The sequence below is a fragment of the Larus michahellis genome, chromosome 8 (genome assembly GCF_964199755.1).
Source record: "Larus michahellis chromosome 8, bLarMic1.1, whole genome shotgun sequence".
In the NCBI taxonomy this organism is placed as follows: Eukaryota; Metazoa; Chordata; class Aves; order Charadriiformes; family Laridae; genus Larus; species Larus michahellis.
This window is the reverse complement of record NC_133903.1, coordinates 9,611,988-9,638,586: the sequence shown is the minus strand read 5'-3', so window position 1 is coordinate 9,638,586 and position 26,599 is coordinate 9,611,988. Positions and strand designations below refer to the sequence as shown.

At 38.3% G+C, this 26,599-nt stretch overlaps 1 protein-coding gene across 2 annotated transcripts in view; it reads left to right on the top strand.

The window, feature by feature from the left end:
* VPS35L (VPS35 endosomal protein sorting factor like) overlaps positions 1-26,599 on the top strand; it is a 54,732-nt gene that overhangs the window by 27,175 nt on the left and 958 nt on the right. For both annotated transcript variants that reach the window (XM_074598530.1, XM_074598531.1), the window contains 8 exons: positions 374-437; positions 2,365-2,463; positions 3,282-3,359; positions 4,254-4,368; positions 14,724-14,863; positions 17,074-17,239; positions 19,050-19,168; positions 26,083-26,229. In XM_074598530.1, the coding sequence (XP_074454631.1) occupies positions 374-437; positions 2,365-2,463; positions 3,282-3,359; positions 4,254-4,368; positions 14,724-14,863; positions 17,074-17,239; positions 19,050-19,168; positions 26,083-26,229 (928 nt within the window). The remainder of the gene's footprint in view (positions 1-373; positions 438-2,364; positions 2,464-3,281; positions 3,360-4,253; positions 4,369-14,723; positions 14,864-17,073; positions 17,240-19,049; positions 19,169-26,082; positions 26,230-26,599) is intronic.

Here is a 26,599-nt window from a genome sequence, read left to right as displayed (position 1 = left end):
AATCAGTTCCTACTCAAGTTCTCCTGTTGTAACATAAGACTGAAGCCATTTGCTTGCTGCAGAAAGAATATTAGCTTAGCTTTGTTCTCTTCGTGCCAAAATCCGAGTTTCTGTAAAATGTAAAGACACTCTAGCAACTTTTACTTTTTCTTTAAATTTGGAATTTAGTTTGCTGTATGGTTGACTTGGTGATATTCATATTAAAATTAGTTTTATTGCTTTATAACTCAAATTGTGAGCTTAGCGTCTTAGTGTGCAATGAATATTTTATATGGACATAACATAATTTAAAGTAGTATATATCATTTGAACCTTTACAGATAAATAAGATAAGCAATATTCTAAAATGTACTGCATAAATTTTCTCTTACAGTGCACTAACACTTGAGGATGAGAAAAGAATGTTAGCAGCTTTGATAAATGGATTCATAAAAATGGTGAGTGACAATTGTATGCAACTGTTGCGATGTACCTTAGAGCTCGGATTTTCATGAGGTCCCCAGGAGAAACAGGTGCCTATGGAGCTGAATCAGAGACTGTGTCTGACCTGCTTAAGACAGAAGCTGACGTGCTGCAATATGAGAGTTGAAAGTGCAGACGTTGTTTATTTAATCATATTTTCTGCTAGTTTTTCAAATCTCATGTAAAACATGGTAAGTATTTAAAAGTTAAACAGCGATTAAAGTCTTGCAAATTATAGCATCAGAGAGGTCACTGACTTATGTGAATGAAGTTCCACTACCCAGCTCTAAGTGGAACCAATACCAGCTTTAAAAAACACAAAATAAATATAACTTGCATGTTATTCTTGGTTTTGTTTATCTTCACTTACAAGTGAGATAATTTGTATCACCAAATTAGTAGTCCCAAAACCCACCAGTAGTTATGTCTTGAAATTAATTTTCAACCCCTCCCTCCCTCTTATGCCAGTAAATTTTTTTGTTCTTGTCTGTTTGTTTGAGATTTCAAGTTGTTTTACGTAGATGTTCTCAAGGTTTTTTTTATTCTCTAACCAGGTACTCTCAGTGCTTGGCTTTTCTTTCACAAAGTCAGAGCTGACAGGCTTCGTCTCTGCTTGTCCTCTTTGTTCTTTGTTGCAATTTTATGAATTTATGTCTAGATGGTTGCTTTCTCTTCAGCTATAGTAATTTGCTATTTAATATGTTTTTAATATAATTTTTTGTTATTAAGCTTTATATGCAGTATAATATTGCATAATTTCCTTTAGGAGGATTTCCCACATTGAATTATGTTTGATGTGGCTTTATAGTCTTGGTTTAGGGGGGAAAAAAAGCCCGTAGCAGCAAAATGACTAGTTATAAATTTTAAAACAGCACACATTAAGATGTGGAGGGAAAAGCAGTTGTAACAGTCATCCTTACAGTCAGGCTTTTTTGTGGAAAATGTTATGTTTTTAGAGAAGCTTTCTTGAGATGAGGACTCAAGAATCAGCAGTTGCACAAATGGAGCAATGGCAAAGACAGTTGTCTGCAATATAAGAAGCAATCCTTTGTTTTTCTGGTGTAGTTCCTCTGATCTTTCACTGTATAGATTAAATGTAATTTTTATTTTAATTCTGTAAAAACTTCATTCCCATGTGGCTTGAGAAATAATAAATAATGCAGCCTTTACTTCTATTAGAAAAAAAAAAAATCCATTTGAATACACAAATGTAGACTGCCTGGAGACTGTTTCTCTTGCTGGGCTTTTAATTGACAGCTGAGACACTCCAGCTGACAGCACTTGGTTTTTTAAAATCTGGAGCGTTGGAAGTAGAGTGCTCTCACACAAGGTTGTTTTTGATTTCTCTTCTTTCCTGCCAGCCTGCAAGGTTGCAGGCTTTTGCCATACTGTATAAGCATATATTTATTAACCAAACTCAAGGAAAACCTGCTTTTCTTACTGGTATATCTAGTTAGGACGATGCTAATTTCTCATGGAGGCCCTGTAGCAACTAGAAATTACAGGAATCTGAATACAGATTCACTGATCTATTTCTGGTTTTCTGGGTTTGTTTTTGTTTTACCTTTTTAAGTATGAACCATACCAAGACTTTGCCCCTGTTCCGTAAAGAGTCAAGAGTTCTGCTAGTTTTGAAAACACAAATCTAGATTTAAATTTTGTATTCCTGATAACTACTTGATCTGTGAAGTAGAAGATTATGTGGAGTATGGACAAAAAAACCCAGCAAAACTTTGAAGTTTCCCTGAAGGTTAAGTATAGGAAAGCAGACAGTTAAACGGACTATTTTGTTGTTAGTGGTGAGCTTTTTGAATGTCTGTGGTTTATCTGCGTGCAGTTTTATATTTCTTAAAGTTAATGGCCTACAATGGTAAAATCTAGGGGGGGTTTTGTCTTTTATAGGTTTCATTTGGCCGTGACTTCGAACAACAGCTGAGTTTCTATGTTGAAGCCAGGTCAATGTTTTGCAATCTGGAGCCTGTTCTTGTGCAGTTGATTCATGTAAGCTACAGTTTATCTACATTATCATAATAAGTGGGGATATATTTGCAGTTGTCCCATTCCCTGCCCAGATTATTGGTCTGTCAAAATAAGTCTGAAGTCTTTTTATCAGGTGTTTTTAAAGTAGACTTTGATCTTGTCTCTCATTTTATCACTCCAAACTCTCTGAAGTTCTTGCTTGACAGGCATGTGTGGTATCATTGCAAGAAAGAAAACTGGCTATCTTGCAAGAGATTTCATGTCTAATAAAATAAACGTCACTTTTGTGCATTCAGAATTTGGGTTCGTTCTTCTATAATCCTCTATCTAGGAGAGATTAGACTGTATCTTGCTGCAGATATAGGCAGAGCCCTGCTGTGATTGGGAAGGTTAATCTCTCTTCTGTATTGAGTCACATGTCAGGTGAGCATTAGCTGCAGCTGATTCCTTTGCAACATTGTATCTTTTTTTAAATCTTTCTGTTATTTTGTTTGTTTGTTTTTTAATAAGTGTGTTAGCTAGAAATCATGATTTTTTTTATGCCAGGAAGGAGGTGATGACAGCACTCTAGCTGCGAAGCAAGGGAGGATCTAAAGCCTTGAATAAATCAACAAGTCTACATTCACAAACCTTCAGAATCATATTTGCTTTAAGGAACAGTCATTAAAATTCTCCAAGTAAAAATGTAATAGTACAGTAAAGGCACACCATATCAGGATCCCTTTTGACAGTTTCTGTTCTCTAAATGCATGCAGTAAAACATGCAGTTTGTTATTTGCCACTGACCTAATAAATCTGTGCATTTTTCTTAATTACTTGTTTTTCTTTTTTACACGTAGTCTGTGAACCAACTAGCAATGGAAACAAGAAAGGTGATGAAAGGAAATCATTCCAGAAAGACTGCTGCGTTTGTCAGGGTAGGTCTTGACTCTAATAAACTTTGAGCCTCCCTTCTTAGCAGATAATACTATCTGCTGCCACCTAAGTTTATAATTTTTGTAAAAACAGTATGTTAGTATTTTTTAACACTGTTTGTAGTCTCACTTTCTCTTGTTACCATTGATCTTTACTCTCTAAAGCTAAATGCTGCCATTTAAGAAAAAAAGACCCAAAGCACCTAATAGCAGTTCTGTGTTAAAAAAGGGCAGCAAGATTGACTCCCTCTCCAAAGGAAGGTTCATTGGAGAGGTAGTTCTGTGAATTCTAGAAAGCTCAGCTTTTCAAATTATATTTGAAATAAAATACTTATTTTCTATTTAACTCAATCACAGAAAAAATGGGAGATAGGGCGAAAAGAATATATTTAAACTTCTGTCTCATAATATCAGTGTTGATATGCTGAAATCAGTGTCTGAATTTCAAATAAAGTACTCCTTTCAGCTTTTGTGCCTCCAAGTTTATATAGATGTGGTCAAATGAGCTTTGAACTATGCATGGGCTATGCAAGTTGCTTGCGTTCCCCTCTTCTCACCTGAAGCTTAGCAACTAAGATGTCTTCGTCTTCATGTGTTGTGAAGGTGTTTGCATATGCTACCACTAATTAATGGATTTTTGTTTACGGCACCTGTGTATGGTGCCTTGGACAAAGGCTAGCTAGGGCGGCACTGGCCATATTCTGTATGCACGCCTTCTGGGCTGCTGCAGTAGGTCTAAAGCTGCAGCACGCTGCACTACATCTGCCGCCTCCCAAGTACACACTATGCCCCTGCTCTGACAAGTTCCACACACGTAATCGTGTATAAAATCAGTAATGATTGCTGTAACTCTGAGTTAGAAATTTTCTTCAGTTTAATTTTTTTTATTTGCTTTAGGCTTGTGTTGCCTTCTGCTTCATTACAATTCCATCTCTGAGCAGTATTTTCACACGTCTTAATCTGTATCTACACTCGGGACAGGTTGCTCTGGCAAATCAGTGCCTTTCACAAGGTAAGGCATGAATTTGTCTATGTAAAGGTTCTCTTATTTCAGGAATATTTCTAGCTGTGGATAATAACTTAGGATTTCAACAAAGTCTTATATTTGAGGTAATTAAAATACAGCCCTGTTTCAAGCAGTGTTACAGTGATTGTCATATTAAAGCAGCTCTTAATTTCTGACACTAATCCTGTGATCTAAATAACCCAGACAGCTGACTGTAGTTGACACAGTCGTTGCTGTGAGGTAGGTTGTCCTAAATGACTTAGAAATTATGGAAAGCATGGAATGTTTTTCTCCTGCATAATTATGCAAGAGCTCTAATCACAAATGATGTGCTTTATTATTACCATGCAAAAAGAAACTAGTTCATCTGTGTAGTAGTTCACAGGCTGACAAAATCCTGCAATGAGCTGAAAAAGAATTACAACTTAAGTAATGACACCAGAAACTTGCTATCGAAGCATGTGTGTGATAAATGCTTAACTAAGAAATATGCCACTATATCAGATGAAACAATGGAGTAACACCAGATATTATGAAGAACAAAAAATATGTTTTCTTTTTTTTGATCTGAATTATTGATTGAATCAGGGCCAGTTTTTAGCTATCCTGTTAGCTCAGTCTTAAGTAATTGGAAATTCTGACAAAAAGTGATTTGGGGGAAAAAAATTGGAGCTACTCTGGGACTAGAATGAGCATTAAGTCTACATCACTACTTAATATGATCTTGTTCCCGTCACAAGTAGAATACCTATTCTGAAAGTCTTCTCATACTTTTTAACTGTTCACAGTATCTTTCTTTTCCTTTTTAAAGTGATGTGATTCTACTTTGTTTTGTAGTTTTAATACTGTCTTTGAATGTCTGCTTTCCAGTGGTAAATCCTTTTCCTTGACATGTTTTTAGTGGAGCTGTGAGAGTGGTAAATTGGATTACTTTGCAGCATCTTTTGTTGTGGCTATTAATTCTTTGTTTTAGCTCTGTGCTTCTTCACGAGAGCTTGTTTTCCAAGCTCTGCATTTACCAGTGAGTTCCAGCTGCACAAACAAGCTGACTGCGGATGCTGATTACGACTTTTTAGTACAGGGTGACTGTTATGTTCCTTTGTTTTGAATCTGATGCTGCCCATATAGCAAAGCAGAGGGATTTAGAGTAAAGCTGGCTGTTGTGTCCAAGCATGTTTTGCAAATAAAAGATCTGCAAAGTCTGTTGCTGTGCAATTAATATTGTGCAGTTTCTTTGTAGATAATAGAGTTTACCAAAAATTGACTAGCGTTTTCTTCCTATGGTGTTTTGTTTAATTGACCAGCTTAACTTATCCTTTGTACCAATTTTTGTTATTGTTGCTGTGTTGCAGTGCATCTCTTGTTGGAAGCCAATCCAAAGCAATTTTTCTGTAATATCTGGTCTTTGAGGATTATGACATAGAATCACAGAATGGTCTGCATTGGAAGGGACCTTAAAGATCATCTAGTTCCCACTCCCCTGCCATGGGCAGGAACACCTCCCACTAGACCAGGCTGCGCAAAGCCTTGAACACGTGTCCTGCCATGTTAGGACCAACTCTGTGGTTTAATAATCTTTCCATTTATAAACTGCTTTTCCAATATTTTTGTGATCCAAGTCTTCTCTGAGTGAGACTCCTGGGCCCCAACAATTGTCCAGATTTTTCAGTGTGGAAGTTTATAAATGTGCACAGCTGCTGTTTGACATATACTCACCGAATGATTAATAGGATCCCCATTCTGAAGTCTTTTAAGGTAGCAGGTATATGCAATCTATTATGAACTCAATCTCTAAAATGCTTATTTATTAACCACTCTGTCCTGACTTTTAGACTCAGGAGCTAGAGAGAGCAGTATTTGGTCCATTTCAGCTTCTGTTGAAATGAAGCACATACAAAACTGTGATGTTCAGTAACTCACTTTGATTACCAAGGTTTTATTCTTATACGCTTTTTTCCTTCCTTAGAAAAGCTATTTTGGGCATAATTTGTGTTCAGAGACATGTCACTTGCATGAGTAATTTAACATGTGTTAACCAGTTAGGCAACAGTGACAGCAGTCTTGGGACATTTTTTGTGATCTGTCTTTGCATATTCTGATGTATCATAATCAGATAACATGTCCTTGAAAGTTACTTTTAACACAGTTTAGTCTGTATCTCAACTGAATGCATTTCATGTGTATAAGAAGTACTGATTAATTCATAACAGCAAATTTAAATCCAGTCAGTTAACTGAGTCAACTGATGCCAATTAGGCACTGATCTACTAAAACCAATGCAGCATGAAGTGAAGTTTTAAGAGTGTGCAATTAATGATAGCATTAGGCTAGGAACTGAAATTGTGTCTTGTGTTTAACCTTTATTTCATGCTCATTGGCATTAGCTTAATCAGTTTAAAATTGGAAAGAGAAATAAAACTGCAAGGTAATGTACCTGATCTGATAGCTCAGTAGTGGGGCAGGCATGTGTGCATGTGCATGCAGTTTCTCTTTAAACATTTCAGCTGCTGTTTTTAGCAAGTTAAACTCTTGTATTTGTTTTAAGTTCCTACAGGGAGTCTGCTATTTCAGTGAGTTGAATTTTCACTTAAACATGTAAGAAAATTGAATTTCACAGAACAGACTTCTGTTGGCAATAGGAGGATTTCTCTAATTGCCAATATATCTAACTTGAAAAAGGAAAAAAATTACCTATTGGGGTAGATAAGGGCAATTTAAAAGATGGCTTTTTAATAAAGAGGATGTGCACGTCATAACAGTAAATAAAGTTTGCTGATCTGAGGATTGCACTGGTAAACTACCAACAGCTGGAGAGGCACAGCTAATCTGCTTGTAACGGGAGGAGTTTGGTTTTGCCTCATTGCAGGCTCCAGGGCAGCACTAGTAGACCATCAGTCCTAGTGTCTCACTGTTCCAATTTCCTCCACCAAATCCCAGCCTTGCCTGCTGGGATTTGCCACACTGTTAATCAAAGCAGTTGTGTGGTGCTTGTTTGACCTTACCCAAATACTTCAGTATTAGAAAACTGTAATTGTAATTTTTCTTGGAATAGATTTTCTTTAATATAATGAAATGGGTCAGAAACATGAATTTATAGGCTCATGAAAAGTCCAGTGTTAATGTACTGGCAGATGTCTGTCCAGGTATGCTGTTCAACATGTATTAAACATAATTATTGTCTCTCATCCCCAGCTGCTAAGAGGTGCTTTAAATTGAATGAATCCGTAATTACGTTTGGAATGTTTTAGGTGATTTTGTCCTGGATGCATAGCTTGTGCCTCTGGAGAGCCCACTAAAAGCCCAACTTAGAACAGAAGATGCTAGATTTTACAAAAATGTGCTTTCCTTTTTTTTTTTTTTTTTTAACTGAGCCACAGAATGCTGCGTGCTGCCAACGTAGAATAATAAATTCCCATCAGTTGTGCTTTCTGTCATAGGGAGTGCTTGGACTGAATTGAGATTAAATGCGCGCTCTGCTGTTTCACTTTTCTGGATTTTTGAGATATAGGTGTTATTTTAATTGCACGTATTTCCTCCCCGTGGAAACGCTCCTTTTGCCTGTCAAAGAACAGACAGCATGATTTTTTAATTGGTGACAACAATTGGTCACAGCATTCAGCAGGTGGGTAAAGATGACGCAACTTTCTGGTAATGTGTGTTGAGCAGCATTTTTATTTTAAAGACTGCGAAATCCTTGCCTGGCTTCAGAAGTAACACGCTGAGCAAATAAAGTAATTCAGCTGATTCTGTGTGACTAATTTCACTGGGATATTGTTGAATGTAGAACTTTATAAAAATGGAGATTCTTTGTCCCCCAAATCAACTGACACAGATCCTTATTTTGTTTAGCAAATGCAGATTTTAATTCTGAAGCATACATTCTTAATGTATTTCTTTATATTCGTTCTGTTCTTCAAACATAGCTGCAACACGGTTTCAGTAGTAGACTGCAAAAGGAATTTCTCTTTCTACTTCAGAAAGTGTTACTTTTCCATGAATGTTCTCTAAATATGAGAGGCTTCAGCCACACTTCAGAGAAAGTATGGTATGGAATATCTAATAAGTAATTTTTAATCATGGTCTAATAACTTTTTAGTGTATTTTCTCAGTAGCATTCGATAACGATTTTTAGTAGTCCTTCCTAATCTCCTAAAATCTTTGTAGATCTGAGGAATATAAATATATAGCGAATTTGAGGTAAAGAATTTAGAGAAATAAGGACCTGAAAAGGTTTTCGCAATTACAGATTTTGGGATTTCTTGGCTCATACTTTTCTGATGAGATCAGTATTCACTGTCTCTCTTATGTTTTTTAATACCGTTTTCCTTGAAGGCAGCAAAGTAGCTTTGGGAGAAACTGATGCGGCACTGTTTTCCTTACTAGTAATACTAAATGTTGCTTTATTTGAACAAAATAATGACTCGTGCTGTTACCTGGGATTTCCACGCCTGCAAACTTCTCCCATTCACTGAGCTTTTTCTTGTTTCTCCCTTTATCCCAGACAATAGCTTTTCCATATGGTTTGAGAGAGATGACGTCTCTGTCTCTGTTAGCTTTTCAGACTGGCATTTCTGATCAGGCTGTCAGTTCTTCAAGTCTGTCTGGCCCATGACCTGTTTTCAAAAGTGTCTGGTAGCATCTCATAAGGGAACATACAGGAAACAATAATGTAGAATGATGCTTCCTAGCTTTCAGCTGCAGGCAGTCTAAATACATCCTTCAACAAAGGTTGCATATGGACCACGGTATTTCATAAAATAGATGGACCAATACTTACGAATTTAATTTTTTAATCAATTTTTACTTTTTGGCCTTTGTTACTTCATGTGACAGTGAGTTCCACAGTTACATGCAACTTGTAAATGTGCTACTTGGGGATTTATTTCTGTATGGCTTTTAAATGTTAGCTGGGTGTTTCAGGGCGTGCAGCTCAGCTACTAGTGATAATGCTGTGAAATATTCTGTCAGTCTTGCTTCATTTTCTTCCTGCTACCTATGAGGTGATGGAGTTGAAAGTTCCTGAAGAATTTGTGTCAGTATGATTTTTTTCTAATGAGGGAACGGTTCCATGCCTTAGCACGTTTTTAATCTTCTTTTTATCCTTTTGGAAATGGGAAGGTCAGGACTGTATTCCAGGTATAAATGCCCAACACCTATGTAAATGATACAATGATGCTTCAGTTTTCCATTACTGTCCTAGTGATTCTTGCAATTGCCTTGCCTTTTCAACAGCTGTTTAGGATGTCGTTTTCAGGAAACCATCTATAATGACTCCCAAATCTTTCATGAGTGTAAACAGCCTATTTAGAGCTTATCTTTCTATAGTTACAGTAAGGGCTGTTTCTTTCGCCGCGTGCCTTACTAATATTAGATTTCATCTGCTACTTTATTGCTCAGAATCATGAGCTCCAACTGCGATGCTTTGCAGTCAGGTTCCAGACTAGTCTGCAAACATTGTCACCTCCCAGCTCATCGTTAAGGACCTGTCTCTCTGCAAAACTTTAAGGAACGCAGAAGTCATTTCACTCCATTGTGAAAACTTGTCATTCCTGCTCCCTTCCCCCTCCATCCCATCCTTTATTAAGTTATGAATCCTCAGGAGGACTTTCCTCCTTATCTTTTGTCAACTTAGTTGTTTTAAGAACCTTTTGTATGAGGGACATTGTGAAATGTTTTTTTAAAATTTAAGTATTTATTGGCTGGGTCACTTTTAAACACAAACCTGATGGTTTTTTGGAAAACTTGAGAGACTTCTGAGGAATGATTTCTTTCTGCAAAAACCATATTGACTCTTCAGTTTTGTATCATGTTTTTCCATGTATTCGCCTCCTTTGATTATTTTTTTTTCTACCACATATAATCAGGAGAAACTACAGTATTTAATTATAGCATTTATTATTGCAAAGTTTCCAGTATTACTAATGGAGCTCTCTGTAGAGACTGCTAATGATACTTTACCTCACAGTCTGTAGGGATTACATGGAATTTAGAGAGGCAGGCTGAAATTTGTGGTGTGGGGGTTTTTTTAGGTTTGGTTGTTTTCTTTTTTGGGTCTTTTTTGGGGGGTGTGTGGCATATGTTGTGTTTACTGATTACATTTTAAGAATCAAATGTCTTGTATCCAGTGTTGTTGCTCATACTGTGTGATCTCCCTGTACGACTCTTTCCTTTCCACTTATGCCTCTGTGTGCCTTTGTCCGGAAGTACTACTAAGGCCTTGCAAACAATCTATAATCAAGCTATCCCAAAAACTAGCACGCTTCATCCACATAACTACCTTTCTCTCTGCAGCTAATTCATAGTATGAATTAGTACAAAATAGTATGAATTAACATATTACATTCCAGTTCACCAAGCACCAGCGCATTTATTTTCTTATTTCATCTTTGTTACTTCAAATAACTCTGTGTAGTTTCTGGATTGGAAGTGATGTGTAGAGGGTTTTAAGACGGAGAATGTTCAATAGCTCAAGGGAAAAACACATTTCAACGGTGTGGCAAAACTCTTACAGTGACCTCATCAATGTGAGGAGAAGGAGTTACAAATGTTTACTGCTTCGACAATGAAGCATTGCAATGTGTTACTTAACAGAGTAAAAAAAAAAAAAAGGGGGCAACAAAATACCCCACGCTTGCTTCCCGTTAATTTTTTGCACTGGAGTAGAAGGCTTCATTAAATTTCCAACATCTCTGATGTGGAAGCAAAATCTTCAGAGTATTAAAATACGCTTGACAGCGCTGTAGGACACGAAGGTGAAGTGGAATGCAGAAGATGGCATATGGTCCCTGGTTTTGTCCTTTGGGTGGACTTAGCCTTGTGTAATTGTATCCGTGACTAAAAATAGTTTGTATAGGTATGTCAAACTCATTCCCTTTTGCTCTTTGAAGGTGGACTTAAGGAGCTTAATTGTTTTCCCATTTCTAATGGCTTTGTTCCTCCTTGGTTTTTTGCCTGCCTGAAATCTTAAATTAGTACAGTTTAACTGACTGTCACAGAAGCAGCGAATACAATGCAAGCTAAATTTTTATGTGTAGACAGATTGATATATAGAAAAATATGGAGGTACATATATTTGTGTGTATGTGTAATTAAACGTGTGTGTGTATGTATCATCATGAATATTGACAGCAGCAAAACATTCAACACCAATTTCACTAGCTTTTTCTGTAGGAGAGTATTACTGGAAGTGCTGACTTCGATATCCAAGACTGCTAGTTTTTGTAGCCTGAAGGTCAGCATGTGTGCTTGGGGGAAAGATTTATAGGATTATGGTCAACCGAAATGAAGGACCTGCTGTGAAAGGATAAATTTAGCGAAGCATGAAGTATGTCATGTTCGGAGCACTGCACCCGATATTAACAGCGGTCTGGGAAGACTTTATCATGATGATTTGTTGTAATGTGCAGGCTGCTCTCCCCTTATCTAAGTTAACAGTAGCAGTTAACTTCAGAAGCAGTATCGTACTTCAGGCAGATAAGAAAACAGCAGCCTTCACTGGAAGAAGCCTTTATTTATTTATTTTAATCAAGAACATAACATTGTTGTGGTTTTCGGTGCTTTTTAAGTGGTTCCTTATACCTTTTGGAAGCCAGGAAAAGTGAGTGTATGGTTTTCTCTTAAAACATCTCTACAGTAATAGCTTTATAAATTGACTTTTTAAAAGATATAGAGAAAGCACTGTTGCATAACCTCATAATTAGTGTAATTCAGAATTAAATACTGATGGTTATTTCATACTTCTTAAGAAAATAGCACTTCTGTGACAACCTATTTAGTGAACTTTCCCTTCAAACTCAGAGCGTGTGATGCACACTCTGACACCTCTCTACAAGTGAGTAGGGTGGTAGAGTTTGGAGGACAGTTACTTTTCTTCAAGCTCTTTAATAAAACCTTTGCATTAATGTGAATTTTTATTTTTGCTTCTTGCAAAGCACATATAACTTGGATGAATGTGCTTTTAGTGTTCCAATGAAGAACAAACTTGTGGTTAGCACAGATTGGCTGAACTCATAGCAAAATGAATATATTCTCTTGTGCCAGTACTTCTGGATGTACTGAAGTAAAATACCTCTCTCTAATAGAAAAGGTGACTACCAGCTTTTATGCTCTATTGCTTTTGTGGCTTCCCTTGCTGCGCTGTGTGAAGGGTAGGGGGAGCGAGGCAAGGAAGAAGAATTCAAAGCACGGTGGCAGCAGCCCGGCAGTGTCCCAGCCGTGCTGAGCCAGTGGCAATGTATGGGGCTCGGTGGGTGACCCGCAAACAGCCCCACGGCAGTGGCTGGAGGAGAGCAGCCCCATGGGCAGGGAGGCAGCAGCCGTGGGACTGACGTGCTTAGGGAAGGAAAAGATGGAAGCACAGAGTAGCTTGTGGCAGCAAAGGCAGGGCTTGGTGAGCTCTGCGGTGCGGACGGGTGTCTCCTCGCTGCCAGCGGCAGTCCCCTGCGGAGGAACTGGGCGTGCTGCTCCTACTGGGGGCGTAAGGAGGGAGCTCAGGTCTCTGAAGGTGCTCAACCAGGTGAGAAGGCAGCTCTCGTTTGCTGCACTGGCAGGAGGTCAAGAAGAGTAAATGGAAATAAATTGCAGTTATTCATAGTGAAGATAAGAGATTTCGGGTGTGTGCTAAGGCAGAAGTTTAGAGGACAATGTCGAGGACTGATTGCTGGGAGAGCAGGCAGTAAAGGAAGGTGAGGTGCTTTGCAGCTCTTCTTTCATTGCAGAGCCCAATTGCTGCACAGATCGTTCTTTCCCATTATGAAATAGCTTCAGAAGGCAGGAGCGTTCTCTGCACAGACTTTGTGTACTTCGGTATGCAGACTATTTTCTGAGACACATTTTTTTCATTTGTCTGGTCATATGTTTTGATTATATGGTGTTGTGGGGCATGTGCTTTTTTTTTCTGCTGAGACAACTGTGGAAGTGACAGCAATTCATTTACTTGTGCTAGAATGAACATCTGCTGCTGCTTTCTTTCCTCTAATAAAGCTCAGAGAAAGATTACTTACCTTCCTTTGGGCTGGCTGTGGAAACTTATGTTGTTTAAAATAAATTTAAAACATTCTTTCACCTCAAAATGAACGTGCAGAATAAAAGGACGCATGATGTTTGACTGAAGGGGTCTGCATTCTAAGCACTGGAAAGTTCAGAAGGGCTCGAGCACTTGTGCGCTGAAAAGAAATAAGAGTCAGAAGAATTACAGTTTTTCCAAAGCACATGTTTCCCTGGTATTCCTCTGAGCTTAAATTAGATATCAGTTGGTACTATATTTAGCAAATTTGCTAGGAGTCTCATGTGCTCAAATTAATTTTTCCAGAGCAAGCTCCACTCCTGGAAGTGCCCATGTCTGCCTGTCAGTGGTATCTCTGTCCCAGAGTGTAACACCTCCTGGCTTTCACCAAGAATTCTCTTTTCCTCTATGCTAAAACTCGATTTCCAACCTTCAGTCTCTGTTGCTGTGAAATAAAGATACAGTATTAATTCTGAAGGATGCTTTGAAGTATATGGCTAAACAGCTTGAATGGGATTTGGATACTTGGATATTTTGAAATGTAGCCAAGAAAGTGCAAAAGAATGTTGCTGTCAGAATTTTTTTGCGAACTCTTAGCATATATAGGAGGTCTTCTAGGGTAAGAGGGAAAATACTGTTGTTATAATTTGTGAATATTACCTTAGTAAATTGAGGAATAGATGTTCTAGTGTTGTTTGGGTTTTTTTTTTTTTTTTTTTTGCAGGATTACAGACATATCAAAGAGTTATGAAAACCCTCTTAATAGCTATTTTGCCAAGGCCATAATGGTGGATGGTTTCTGTAATTCCTGTATTGTGATTCTTGGAAAGAATAATGTTACCTAGGTAACCAGCAGTACTTCAGGTTCTGCTACTATATTAGTATTTTACTTTTAATGATTGTAAATACTTAGGGAAATGAAGTTGTCCATACTTCCTTATAACTTTAGCAGCCTTTTGTGAATGAATTCATGAACAAGTTAGCATGATCTAATAGGCTTTTCTCCCCCTTTGGATTCACCGTTCTCCTGGGCATTTCTTTAGATAAGTCAATTTTGAATTATATGCAAAATTTTTTTTATATGTGCAATATATTTGAAACAGTGGTGTCCTCTTGTTAAGCAAAGGAGAAGAACTGCAATTTCAGAAGTCTTGAATGATGTGGGAACTTTTTTGAAAAAACAGCATCACTTGAATTTCCACAGATTTTGACTCTGAGTCTTGAGTTTCTTTGCAGTTAAACATACGTTCATTTTCTGTAGTCTATTTGAAATGAACTCAAAGCAATCGTTGGATCACAGGCATGACTGCCATCGTAGCTGGAGCAATAATACAGCAACTATATTTTTATTTTGTAGCTGATGCTTTTTTCAAAGCTGCAGTGAGCCTTGTTCCTGAAGTGCCAAAAATGATCAGCGTAGATGGAAAGATGCGACCTTCTGATGCCTTCCTCCTGGAGTTCCTTTGTAATTTTTTTTCCACATTATTGGTTGTTCCGGTAAGTTGTGCATGTATGAATAGCAGATAGGCTAGTAGACTATTTTGACTTTCCTGTTTAAAAAATTTAGAGTAGACTGGGCTTTGGGGACTGGGAGAGGCAGTGGTTAGCTTTCCATGAGCAAGCTGAACTGATTTGCTCGTTGGCTGCAAAATCATTCACCCCAATGCAAAATGGGGGTAGGGGGAGGACAGTTGTTCAGAGGTGGAGGTACCGCATTGCCTCTCTCAGTAGCACCTTGCACTTAACTGGATTTGGGGCAGAATGAAATCTCGCCATCATTTAACTGTGTAAACATCATTTACTGTTTTAGCAGATCCTTGCAGAGAATTGGTATTGTAGCTGAACACTCATCAAATCTAATACCTGAGGACAGGAAAAATGTAGCGCTCTACTTTCTATTAGTTTCCATTAGTTTCTTTGTTATAGCTTGCCTAATCTTTTGACTGAAAATAATAATTAGAAGATGTGTTTTGGTATAACTTTCCTCTTCTGATTAATATTTAACAAAATACTACCATTCTACACCCTTCCAATTTTTAACCAGTTGTCAAGTTTAGAGAGACGTATATATGTAATTTTCCTTCCTATATTTTCAGCTATAGCTAAAAGATGAGAAAAAATGGTAAACTGATCTGGAAGACCTGAGATAAAACTTACATAGCCAAGGTATTTTGTTGACCTTAGAGAATCACAGAATTGTAGGGGTTGGAAGGGACCTTCAGAGATCAGCTAGTCCAACCCCTCTGTCAAAGCAGGTTCACCTAGAGCAGGTTGCACAGGAATGCATCCAGGTGGGTTTTGGATATCTCCAGAGAAGGAGACTCCACAGCCTCTCTGGGCAGCCTGTTCCAGTACTCTGTCACCCTCAAAGTAAAGACATTTTTCATCACGTTGAGGCGGAATTTCCTGTGTTCTAGCTTTTGTCCATTGCCTCTTGTCCTGGAGAAGAAGGAAAGACCTCTGACTCTCAAGATTTCACTGCGCTAGAAACCTAAAGCTTGAAGATTTTACCTCCTCTTTTAACAGTTCTGGCCCTCTCCGAGAAGATTCTTCTTTTCCAGCAACAGTTGGCTTAGTATAATGGCATGTTTAAAAAAAAAAAGTTTGAGGTTTATTCATTTGTTCTTGGAGAAAGTAGGTTGTTCCTCTTCACCGAAACATTCCTTATAGTTTCCTCCTCCCTTTTTTCTTTGACTACGTTTGATGAAGCAGCACACAGTGTAGTGCTGTCCAAATGCTCATATCAGAGCAGCGTGTTCTCCTTTTTCCAATGGAAGGCGTCTCAGCACAGTGGAGGTGCTGTGTTGTCAGGAGGGAAGAGCTAATGCCACTGTGATGTGTCATCGCTGTCCACTGACTGCAAAAGTAAGACTTTGGAGGAAGGTTACGTCAAAACTAGATGCTCCTCAGAGAAATGCCTCAGATCATTAACAGATGGTTGAAGGAGGGAGATCCAGCCTTTCAGATTCAGTAATGAAGCAAAACTTGAAATGAAATAACCAGGATTCAGAAATTAGGTTCCATTATTTTGTCTCCTATTTACTTTGCAAGATACTTGATCAGAAGGAGGTGTCCCCAGTGGACTGTGGTTTGTCCTACGTATGGTGGTATCATCGCACCAACTGTCAGCTTCACATAAGCTGCGTGCAGTATTAAAACTGCTTGCAAAAACTCGTAGCTTATGTAAAGCAGATGTCTTTATAATTATATTCTTTTCATATGAAAAGATTGTTGATTGTCTGTAACTTTGACTTCCCAGAGTAGGTGTTCTTCTGAAACTCATAATTATATGAGTAATATACTTGTTTCTATAGCTTACTGACATTCTTTTAATAAAAAAAAAATTCTACCCAGTGTGTTTAATTATAGAGGCTTAGCTGTTAAGAAGCTAACAATTAATTTTGTACTACTCCCCCGTGACTAGAAAACAAAGCATTTCAAAGTTTGTGGAGGCTGCCTAGATCAAGTTTACGATTGTGGGTCAAACGACCATTTTAGAAGGAAACTGGAGCATATTCTTAGAAGGATTTGAAGGAAGCACACTTCAGAAAAGTAGATGTCACCTTTAATTCTATTTTTTGTAGTTTTTGCTTTTATAGAGCTAATATTGTGACTGTAAACCCCTGAATGACCACAAATAATGCTTTTTTTTTTGTTTTGGGGTTTTTGCATTGTTGTTTTTGACTTACCTCTTTTCTTTTCTGTAGGACCATCCCGAACAGGGAGTGTTGTTTCTTGTGCGAGGATTACTAAATGTGATCCAGGATTATACTTGGGAGGATAACAGTGATGACAAAGTCAGGATTTATACTAATGTTTTGCATCTGCTGTCTGCAATGACTCAAGAAGCATATATCTACCATGTAGATAAAGGTAATACATAAGGGTGGCTCTGGATCCTTGCGTTCCACCATGCAATTTGCAGTATTGTGTTATCACCGTACCTAGTTAATGAAGATCAATGCTAGTCAGTCTTTCAGAATGGATTGTTTTCTTATGCAGGTCCACATATCGTAACTTAAAATAATCACAGGAGGTGGCTGCCAAACAGAAGTACAGTCTGTTCTTTAAAGTGAATCTGTGCAGAGTGGTTTACTTAGTTTGTTCCTGGTGGCGTTGATGCAAATACTTGGAACTGTGAACTTTTCAAGTAAATATAAATATAAAATACAGAACTTCATACATATGGAGGGTTTTCTTTTAGTCTAAAGTATCAACTTGATTTACACTTATCATTGGTGTTTCATTCACATTTATTAACTCCAGTTTTCAGCATGTAATGCCTAGTCTTCATTATTTAGATGATGTATTTGCTGCTTTGAAGGCAGGCTTTCAGTTTTGGAAACTGTGGTGGTAACTTACAAAAATCTTCATAATAGCTAGAAAAAAATTCTAAAGATTTTGCATTTTCTAAAGTGGCTGTAGTCTTTTTGTAATAAATTTTTGACTGCTCTGAAACTTGAGTGTTGGCCTTCTGATCATAGAGAGGTTACTAAATTAGAGTAAGGTATTAATCAAGTCTTCTAAAGCATACTGGCAAGATTAGTTAGTCTGAGAGGCCAAGCTAGTTTGTCTTTTTCCTTAATTGCACAGGGCTTTCACAAAGAGGCAGACTGGAATATATTCTGCAGTTCTGGTGAATAGTCTGTCAGAGTTACCAACCGTGACAAAATATCTCTTGCAGTTAGCAGCACAGAAAATAGTTGTCAGTTGAACAACTACTCTATAGCAAATCTACTGTTCAAATTCTGTAAGGAAACGTGGTTTAGCTGCTTTTTTCTTTCATTCCATTTTTTTATATGACCAAAATAATTGCATAATCCCAAGATGAGAAATTTAAGTTCATTAGATTTCAGTGGAGAGAAGCATTGAAATATAAACCAGTAATTTTTGCCCCTGTAGTTGGACGGTCGTTGTTTTTTTTTCTAGGTGGACCGTGTACCATAGCTTCTTAAAATGAAGTTTACTTGGGAACAAGCGACCACCTTTTATCTTATGTGTTTTCTGATTTACCCAGAACACACTTAAACTTACAAATTTCTTATAACTTACTCCTTAGTAAAACATTATAAGTAAATGAGGCCAAAACACACGTTTAAAATCACAATTATATAAGCTCTAAAAACTTCAAGAGTTCTTTCCCTCAGAAAAATCCTTCAAGGGCTTTGAAATTGAAAATACACTTTCTGAATTTCTTTCCATGACTTTGAGGTAATCAAGGTTTTATTTCAGGAAAAAAAAAAATCTAAATGCAGTTTCCTTTGAAAATCTTGTTTTCCTGAGTAAAACAAACTGTTTGGCCCAGTTCTGCTGCCATGATGATGGCCATACTGTTCTAAACTGATGGGAGCAGGGAGTCTATCTCTGTGGAAGAAGTGAAAATTTACACTGTGTGTTGCTTTGCATTTAAGTCTAGCAGGTATTTTTGAACATGGCTGCATCCAGGAATACAGGACTGGCTTTAAGCTAGAAGATTGTTTTCAGTGTTTTGCTCCTAAAATCAAGAGAATGTAGTAGGCAACCAAGTGGTAGGCACTTAAACAAGATTGTTAAGTTTGTGTTTGATGGAGGGAGGGTCATTTTATAACTTGCAAGTCTCGTCTTCTATAAATAGCTGGTATTTTCAGTAGCAAACAAATGTATAGTTCTTTAACCAGACCTAAGCTTGATTTTATCTCTGCAGTTGATTCCAATGATAACCTGTACGGTGGAGACTCCAAGTTCCTGGCTGAAGTTAATAAACTGTGTGAAACAGTGATAGCACAGATCCTGGATCATCTGAAAACCCTTGGAAAAGAAGAGGTATGTTCTCACTCAGCTTGATTCAATACAAACCCAGAATTACTTTGGAGCTGAATAAACGGACTGCCTTCTTGACCAGGCATTGGTCTTTTAGAAAGCTCCAGGAACCTTACAACAAGAGGAAATTAGGTAATTTTAGTTGTTTAAAAATTGAGTCAGTCAGGTAGGCAGGTTTGTGGTGGAAAGACCTAATGACGTGAAAGAGATCATGTAGCATTTATAATACGTTTTTAAGATGCAGGCTAAAGTTACCTGCTTAGCTGTATGCTGTACATGGATAGTCTGATAGAACCAACAAGCAGTAGAAGTTACTCTGGTGTGCTCTGTGGTATCAATTGTGGCGGTGCACCAAAGGATGTCGTTCTGCTGCAGTGCAGAATAATGAGGTTAGAGTTAGCTTTAAATTAACCAGGTTGAGTCCTGGTGTAGTTTGGTTATGGAAATTTGATGCTCAGTGTGGAATAACTTTTTTCTTAGGAGAGTCTCTCTGACTATAATGAGCTCCATGATGCTAGTATTGCAATTACTGGCCTAAACTAGAGAATTTGAAACAGTGCCGCAGTCACTCCTTTGGTTGCATTATAGTTATGCCTAAAATCTGCTCCATATCCATCCTTCCTGTTGTTTCCTCCTGGCTGTCACCTTTCTCTCGCTGTAAATAAACCATATTTTCTTGCCAGGGAAGTTAACAGTAGCCTGAAATGTCCAATTGTGTAGTGGGCAAAGTGAGAATTCGCAGTTAGTCTGTTATTGGGTAAAATACAGTGGAAACCACCTTTAATTTGTAAAAGTTTTGGATCCCAAAAAGTTTTGCTAGGATGACATAAGGAGAGAGGTGGAGAGGAGGGGGAAAGGTGTTTTGGCTTTACCTTTTTTTTAGTACAGGGTTAGATTTGTTTAATATAAAATAAAGAAAGCTTTAGGTATCTTATTGAATTTCTTGATTGGAGTTCAGAGGCTCTGAGAGATCAAATATAGCTTAATGGATTGTATGTGAAAGGCAGGTGACTAATGTTTTCAGTATTACTGAAATAATGAGAACTTACTGTTCTGCTAATGTACCTGTTTCTGAGATTGAACCCCTCCACAACTTCCTAATCACCCCTTATTAAACTGCTGCATAATGATAGAAATCTTGTGGCTTGCAGACTGAAATGGGAGGGCAAGCATTGATTAATTTGACGGAATTTTTTAGATTGCCTGTTTGCACAGCAGCCTGTAGTGTTTGCCAATACAGAATGTATGACGTGCTACATATTTGGAGGACACTATGCAAAGTTTAGCCTTTTCTCTGCTTTTGCTATCCTGTTTATTCTTCCTTGAGCAATTGTAGACATGCAAGATGAATAAATCCTTTGCTCAAATGCATCTCCATCATTGTACCCATCACCACAGTGAATAGCAGTTCATTTCAGAACAATAACAACAGAAGACAACTATTCTTGCACAGTTAAGAATGTCCAAGTAGGTATTGGAAGGAGATTTTTAACAAAGTTTTCAGGACTGTGGGTTGTATATCAGGATTTTTTGCATCTGACTTCTATATGGAGTATGTGGGTGGGAATGTTTGTAAGGCTTGAAATCTGTGGTTTCTGAAAGGCTTTGGGTTTTTTTTCTGCTTTCAAGCTTAATGCTTTGAGTAATGAGATCCTGTGTTACTTCACTGAGGCAGTTGTTGCATAGAAAACTGGATTTAAAGCTAAGCAGCGTGGATATAGGTTCTTGCCCTGCCTTTGCCACTGTGGCCTTGGATTTACTCCTCTGTCCATCCTTATTTACAAAGGGAGAACATTTTATTTTGCTTTGAGTAAAAGCCCTTGAGAGATTTAGATAAAAATTGTTTTGTAAGACTGTATAGTTTTTTAAGGAAGCTGCGTTGCTGAGGAAATAGAGGCAATAAGAATATTGTCAGAGACCTCCGTTTGTGCTAAAGTAGAACTGATCATAAAATTGCTGTGATATTTGGATTGCTTCAGTGTTGGTGACCTTTTAATATTCATCTGCTTGGCTGCTCATTTAAATGAACAAGCCTTTGATGATTCTGTGTTTTTATTGGTTCATTTCCTTTAAAAGCTATAATGGAAAATAATTTTTTCTCACAATACAATGCTTTCACCAGAATGGCAATTTGGAAGAGAACAATGCATCTTACGCTAATACAGCATGGTCTTTTTGCAATATTATAGAATGCTTCATTTATGTTACAGTGTTCAAATGGAAATTTTCCATTGTGGCCAGTTCTGTAAAGTTCAAGCTGTTTCTGGTCATCAGAGCATGTGTCAGTGAATCCTCTCTGCCTTTGTGTGGGTGGAAGACTAATGTTATGCTCTTAGGTTTCTTAGAAATGTAGAAACCTTGCCTCTTGCGACTCAGTGATAAATGTCCAGATGGAGTATGTTTTATTCAAACATGACTTTTGATCCAAAACGTTAGGATCATGTTGTTGTGTCCTTGGCAGTGCCATGTTAGGATGACAGTCTTCCTGTGTACCATTAGATACTGAACTTTTTATAGTAAGCATCAAAAATGGAGCAGTAGAAAGCAATTCCTGCGTATGCTCTTGGGGCTTCTCCTTTCAACACAACTGACTTTTAATTTTATATAAACTACAAGTTTTATAAAAAACTTCAGTTGATTTCACATGTGTTTGAACTAGAAGCAAAGCTGGAGATAGTTCTCTGCTTGTGTGGGGGTATGTTTTGAATTGAGAAGAGGTCGCTCATCCTGAAGAATTTTGTGTCCTTAGCCAAGATTTTTCTAAACATTTTATTTCTCTTTGGGAGGAGGGAGGCAAGAGAATTTACCTGCTGCAGTTTCCAGAAGACAAGTTTGCAGCCTGCTGGCTCATGGCTCAGTAAGAGGATGGGTGCATTGCAGTGAGGAACTGTGGCTGGTGGAGTGCATATCGACTCCACTTCTTTGTCTCACAGTTGGAGAGTCCTAACTCCCATATTAATCCTTTTATTACACCATTGTCTCTGGCATCCTGGTGGAGTTTAAAGACTAGAAATAGTTTGATTTGGAGCATTGTTTCTGCATGTTTGTAAGGTACTTGGTAAATGGTAGAAACCAAAATAAATAAATTGGTATTCTGCTATTGGCCTACAGCAGGATTACTAAGTATGGTTTTGTAGAGTCTGGTCCTCCATGAACAAGTTCCACATGGAGCGTGTCTTTGTTGGGTTAGTTTTACAGGGAAATGAAACTGATGTGAGCAGCACTATGAATATTGAAAGCTTTAAAAATTAGGTTAAGGACTTTGAAATAGAGATGAACCCAGAGATGGTGCCAGTATAGAGCTGGAAGTAAAATGTTTCAGCCTCTCTTAACAAAGAGGTATGTTACTGCACCCTGGGCCAGCAGAAGCTGTCACTGAGACTGAGTATTGTAGAGGGAGGTTCTGGACTGGGCTTTCAAGGATTATATCCCAAAGAAAGCACTTTCTCTTCTGACCATCTCATTGTGCTAGAGGAGTGGTGAAATAGGGGATATGCAACCCCTTGTGTGGTATATGAGTTCTTGGTGTTTTCCCAAATCATTATTTCTTTTTATTATGAATGAACTTGTATCAGCTGCCACTGGTGCTAGGTTCTTCATTTATCCCATGTTAGGACAGTTGTGTAATGAGATAGTTGAGAACCTGGTCTGCCCCATGAAGTTCGTGATTTTTTTCCAGTGAACTAACAGATGTTAAAAGGTTCCCAAAGAGCTTTACGTGAGAGCTTTTAAGGAAACGCAAGGCTGCCTGTCATGACTTTCTTTAGGAAAATCTAGATTTGGATTGCAAGGATGTAACCACCAGCATCACAGTTGTGCTGGAATTAATTTTGGGCTAGATAGTTCAGGTAATACTAGCAAACAGATGCTATATCAGCAGGGAGACTTGGCCTAAACTGATATATTTAGTACCTTGGAGGAGCCGTACAGCCCATGCTGAGCTCTGTGCTGCCACAAGTGTCAGAGCCAGTTATTTTAAAGCTGTAGATGGGAGCAGCAGCAGGCTAGATGCACCTTCAGAGGAGCAACATATGTAAACGCACAAATGCTTTTCTAACAGAAGGCTCAAAGTATTCTTACGACATAGATGGCTAGCAAAAATCACTGAAAGACAAGAATAAATATTTGAATTGCCTGCCAGAATTTTGTGAAATACAAAGTTGCACGGTCCATTGTATGAAAGATCCTGGTTTTTTTCTGTTACAGTATATGAAATTTGGACATTGCTCTGCACTTTGGAGGGGCTAGGACACAAGGGGATCGTGCTCTGGGATGATGTAATTTGTTATTTGTTTCATTGTCATTAGCATTATTCCAAAGATTATGGAAAATGTGCTGCCTAGAAGGCTGGCAATTCCTTTTGGTGTGGGAATTGCTAGTCCCATGATGTACGTGGTTGCCAGATAGCTGAGGTGTTGATTTCTCCTTGCTGCCTGTGAATACATCCTGCGAGTTGGAGTGCCACCCACAATTCAATCTCAGTTATGTCAGCAGGCTTGGCAGCATGCTGGCATAGATGTCTCCCTCGAGTTGGAGGTCAGTGCCATGTTACACAAACTTTCCTGTTCATCATCGCGTGAAGCCTTGTCTGACTCTTCTTGCTCGTTTTCAGATGTGGTGGGATTTACTGCATACCTGAGCCTGCCTCTCTCTTCACTTTGCATTGTGTAACTGCTGAGAAGATGCCAAAATCCTGTCTGTTATACTCACCCCAATACAGTGAGAGTTGGTGTGCATCTCATTCGTCCAGCTTTTTAATGTGTTTCTAGATCCTTTTTGAAGTATGATTCTTTTTGAAGTACATGTGTTTCAAATTAGTCAAAATGTCATCCTTATTTTAAAGAATGGATTTTGTATTTGCATTGATGCTGCCTGGAAAATCTCGCTAGTTAATATTCAGACTGGAGTACTGCTGCTTTTGCATTCTGCCCAATAATTTAACTGTCCCACTTCTGAGGAAACATCCAAGTAATTCCCAGGGACATCTTTGAAGTTTGTATTCAGCAGAAGACACGCAGGTGTTAGATGGTCAATGGGAAAAAAATTATAGGTAATGCCTTATTTTGCTAATGCAGGATACATGGTGATGTGGCAGGTGGAAGGCTGTATGCCTTGTGAACAGTGTGGCAAAACGTGGACTAGCTGGCTGTATCCTATATCTGTTTTTCCCTGAAGGATGTTAGTCCAAGAGAAATGCTACAGTAATATTTAAGCATAACTACTTTCCCTTTTTTTGTCCTTTTGAGTTGTATGTCTGCTCTTTGTGTTACTACTACTGGACTAGAGTGATCAGTTTTATTTCCCTATCTGGTAGGGAGTACAGTTCAACGCTCCCAAGTGATGGTTGTAGTGTTAGCCTATAAGCAGGTTTTGGAGCTATTGGGATGCAAATTGCTAATGTAGGTAACTTACAGGAAGAGCTGTGTCTTCATGGTAGCTTCATGTAATTAATTCAGTGCTTAGGGAAGTTCCCGTGGGGCCTTGAGCAGCTCTGGCATTGCATATACATGCATGTGTGTGTGTATGCGCATGGTTTCTGATGAGTCAGATTTGTTGTGCATGTACAAATCTGCTGCGTGCGTCACATACGTACAGTAGCGGGCTGATGCTTCTAGTTTAGGGCATGCTGTGTCCTCTTTTCTAGTTAGCCAGTTCTTTAATGGCATGGCTTTCTCCTTTTCCATATTTATCTGGAGGACTGATAGCTCAGTGTGTGCCACTTCTTTGATTAATAGCATCTGACCTCTCTTCTGCTGGCAGTGAGAAGGGAAATTAATTTACTTTCAGTCCCTTAGGGAAAGGGCAGGGCTGCACGGCTGCATTGGTATCATGTCAGGAGAGCACAAGCAACAGAGATCACTGCACTCCCCGTACCCCAGCCTCTGCCTCATTGTTCGTGTAACTGCGTATCTGAATGCTCTATATTACCTACCTGAACATGGATTGAACTGAGAGGGCTGAAGTATTAAGTTAATTAATTGAGGTGTTCAGCTGACAGTTTTGTTTTAGCTACTACTCTGCTGCTGTGGTTTCTGTGTGAAATGTAGCTATGCTTTTATCAGTGGTCTGTCTTGAGCAAAAAACAAAGGACAGCTGCAGCAAAGCAGTATAAACAAATACTAAGTCTCAGAGGCATCCAATAATAATTTGTCCTTTTAGCCTTTTAAAACTTACTTTGTAGGAATAGGCAGAATCTGCAATAATATTTTAATTACTTCTGTTTTCCACTCACCCCAAATGAGGGTGGTAGCACCCCGTAAGCTTAGTGCAGGTTTGTCTGTGCCCCAGAACTCCTCCGCAGAGGCCAGAGGGCACAGTGCTCCTCCAGGGCCAGTTACCATGAAGCAGGGCCTTCGTCAAGTTCCTCCTCAGCCATTTTAGGGAACATAGCTGCAAATATGGTGCAAATACGTTGGTATCACCAAAGTTTCAGTGAAAGAATAGCAGGGAAAAAATGTCTTTTGTTAAATAAATGTAAGTAGACTAGACTGCGGGAAAAAGCCTGAAGTTGCATTAATCTAGATTGATGATTGTGGCCTCTATAAAGTGTATAGCCATGGTGATGTAAGTGCAAGGTTGGTTGGTGGGAGGGTGATTTCTATGCAGTTGTAGGGAGTCTTGAGTTAAATATGTGTCAGAGCTACATGCCGTGCTGTGCCAAAGTGGTACAAGATGTAGGAGGCTTGTGTAATTACTTTATTTACAGCAGCTGAGGTTGATTCATGAGTGTCACTACTTGTTGCATTTTGAATGGAACATGGAAACTATCCCCGTATTCTTGTGTCTGTAATTATTGCTATGTATTACAGAATGAGTACCTGCCCCTTGCAATTCTAAGAGTTCAGAGAACCTGAAGAGGCTATGCTGGATGTTTTGGGATGCCTATATGGTAATACAGGAATTTTTTTTCATTATAGACCCTAAAGCGGCAGAGCCAGTTGGCACTCTATTTCTTTAACACTATTTTATCTCATGGAGATCTACGAAACAACAAACTAAACCAGCTTTCAGTCAATCTCTGGAATCTTGCTCAGAAACATGGCTTTGCTGACACCAAGACTATGGTAAGGAAAACAGATAATGCAGACAAATTTTAGTTCTTAAGATCTTTTTCAACTCTTCATTTTGGAAAAGGTAAGATTTTCTTGATCTGAGTAAAGCAAATCTCTTTACAAGTTGCTCTCTTAAAAAAAATTAAATAAGCTTAAAAAAAACAACTTATTTTTTAAATGCTTCTTAATGAATAAGCAGCTTCTCCTATTTCAAGTGGTCTGTTTCTTTCTAGCACTTTTAAGTGTATTTCACATGTTAAAGAACCTGTAAATGTTGTATCCTGTAACTTCTTGTCAGTACAGAAAACTATCTTTAAGAGAAATGCAGCATTTTTTAGTTGAGGAACTGCATGGTGTAAGCTTTGAAAGTGGGCATTCCAGA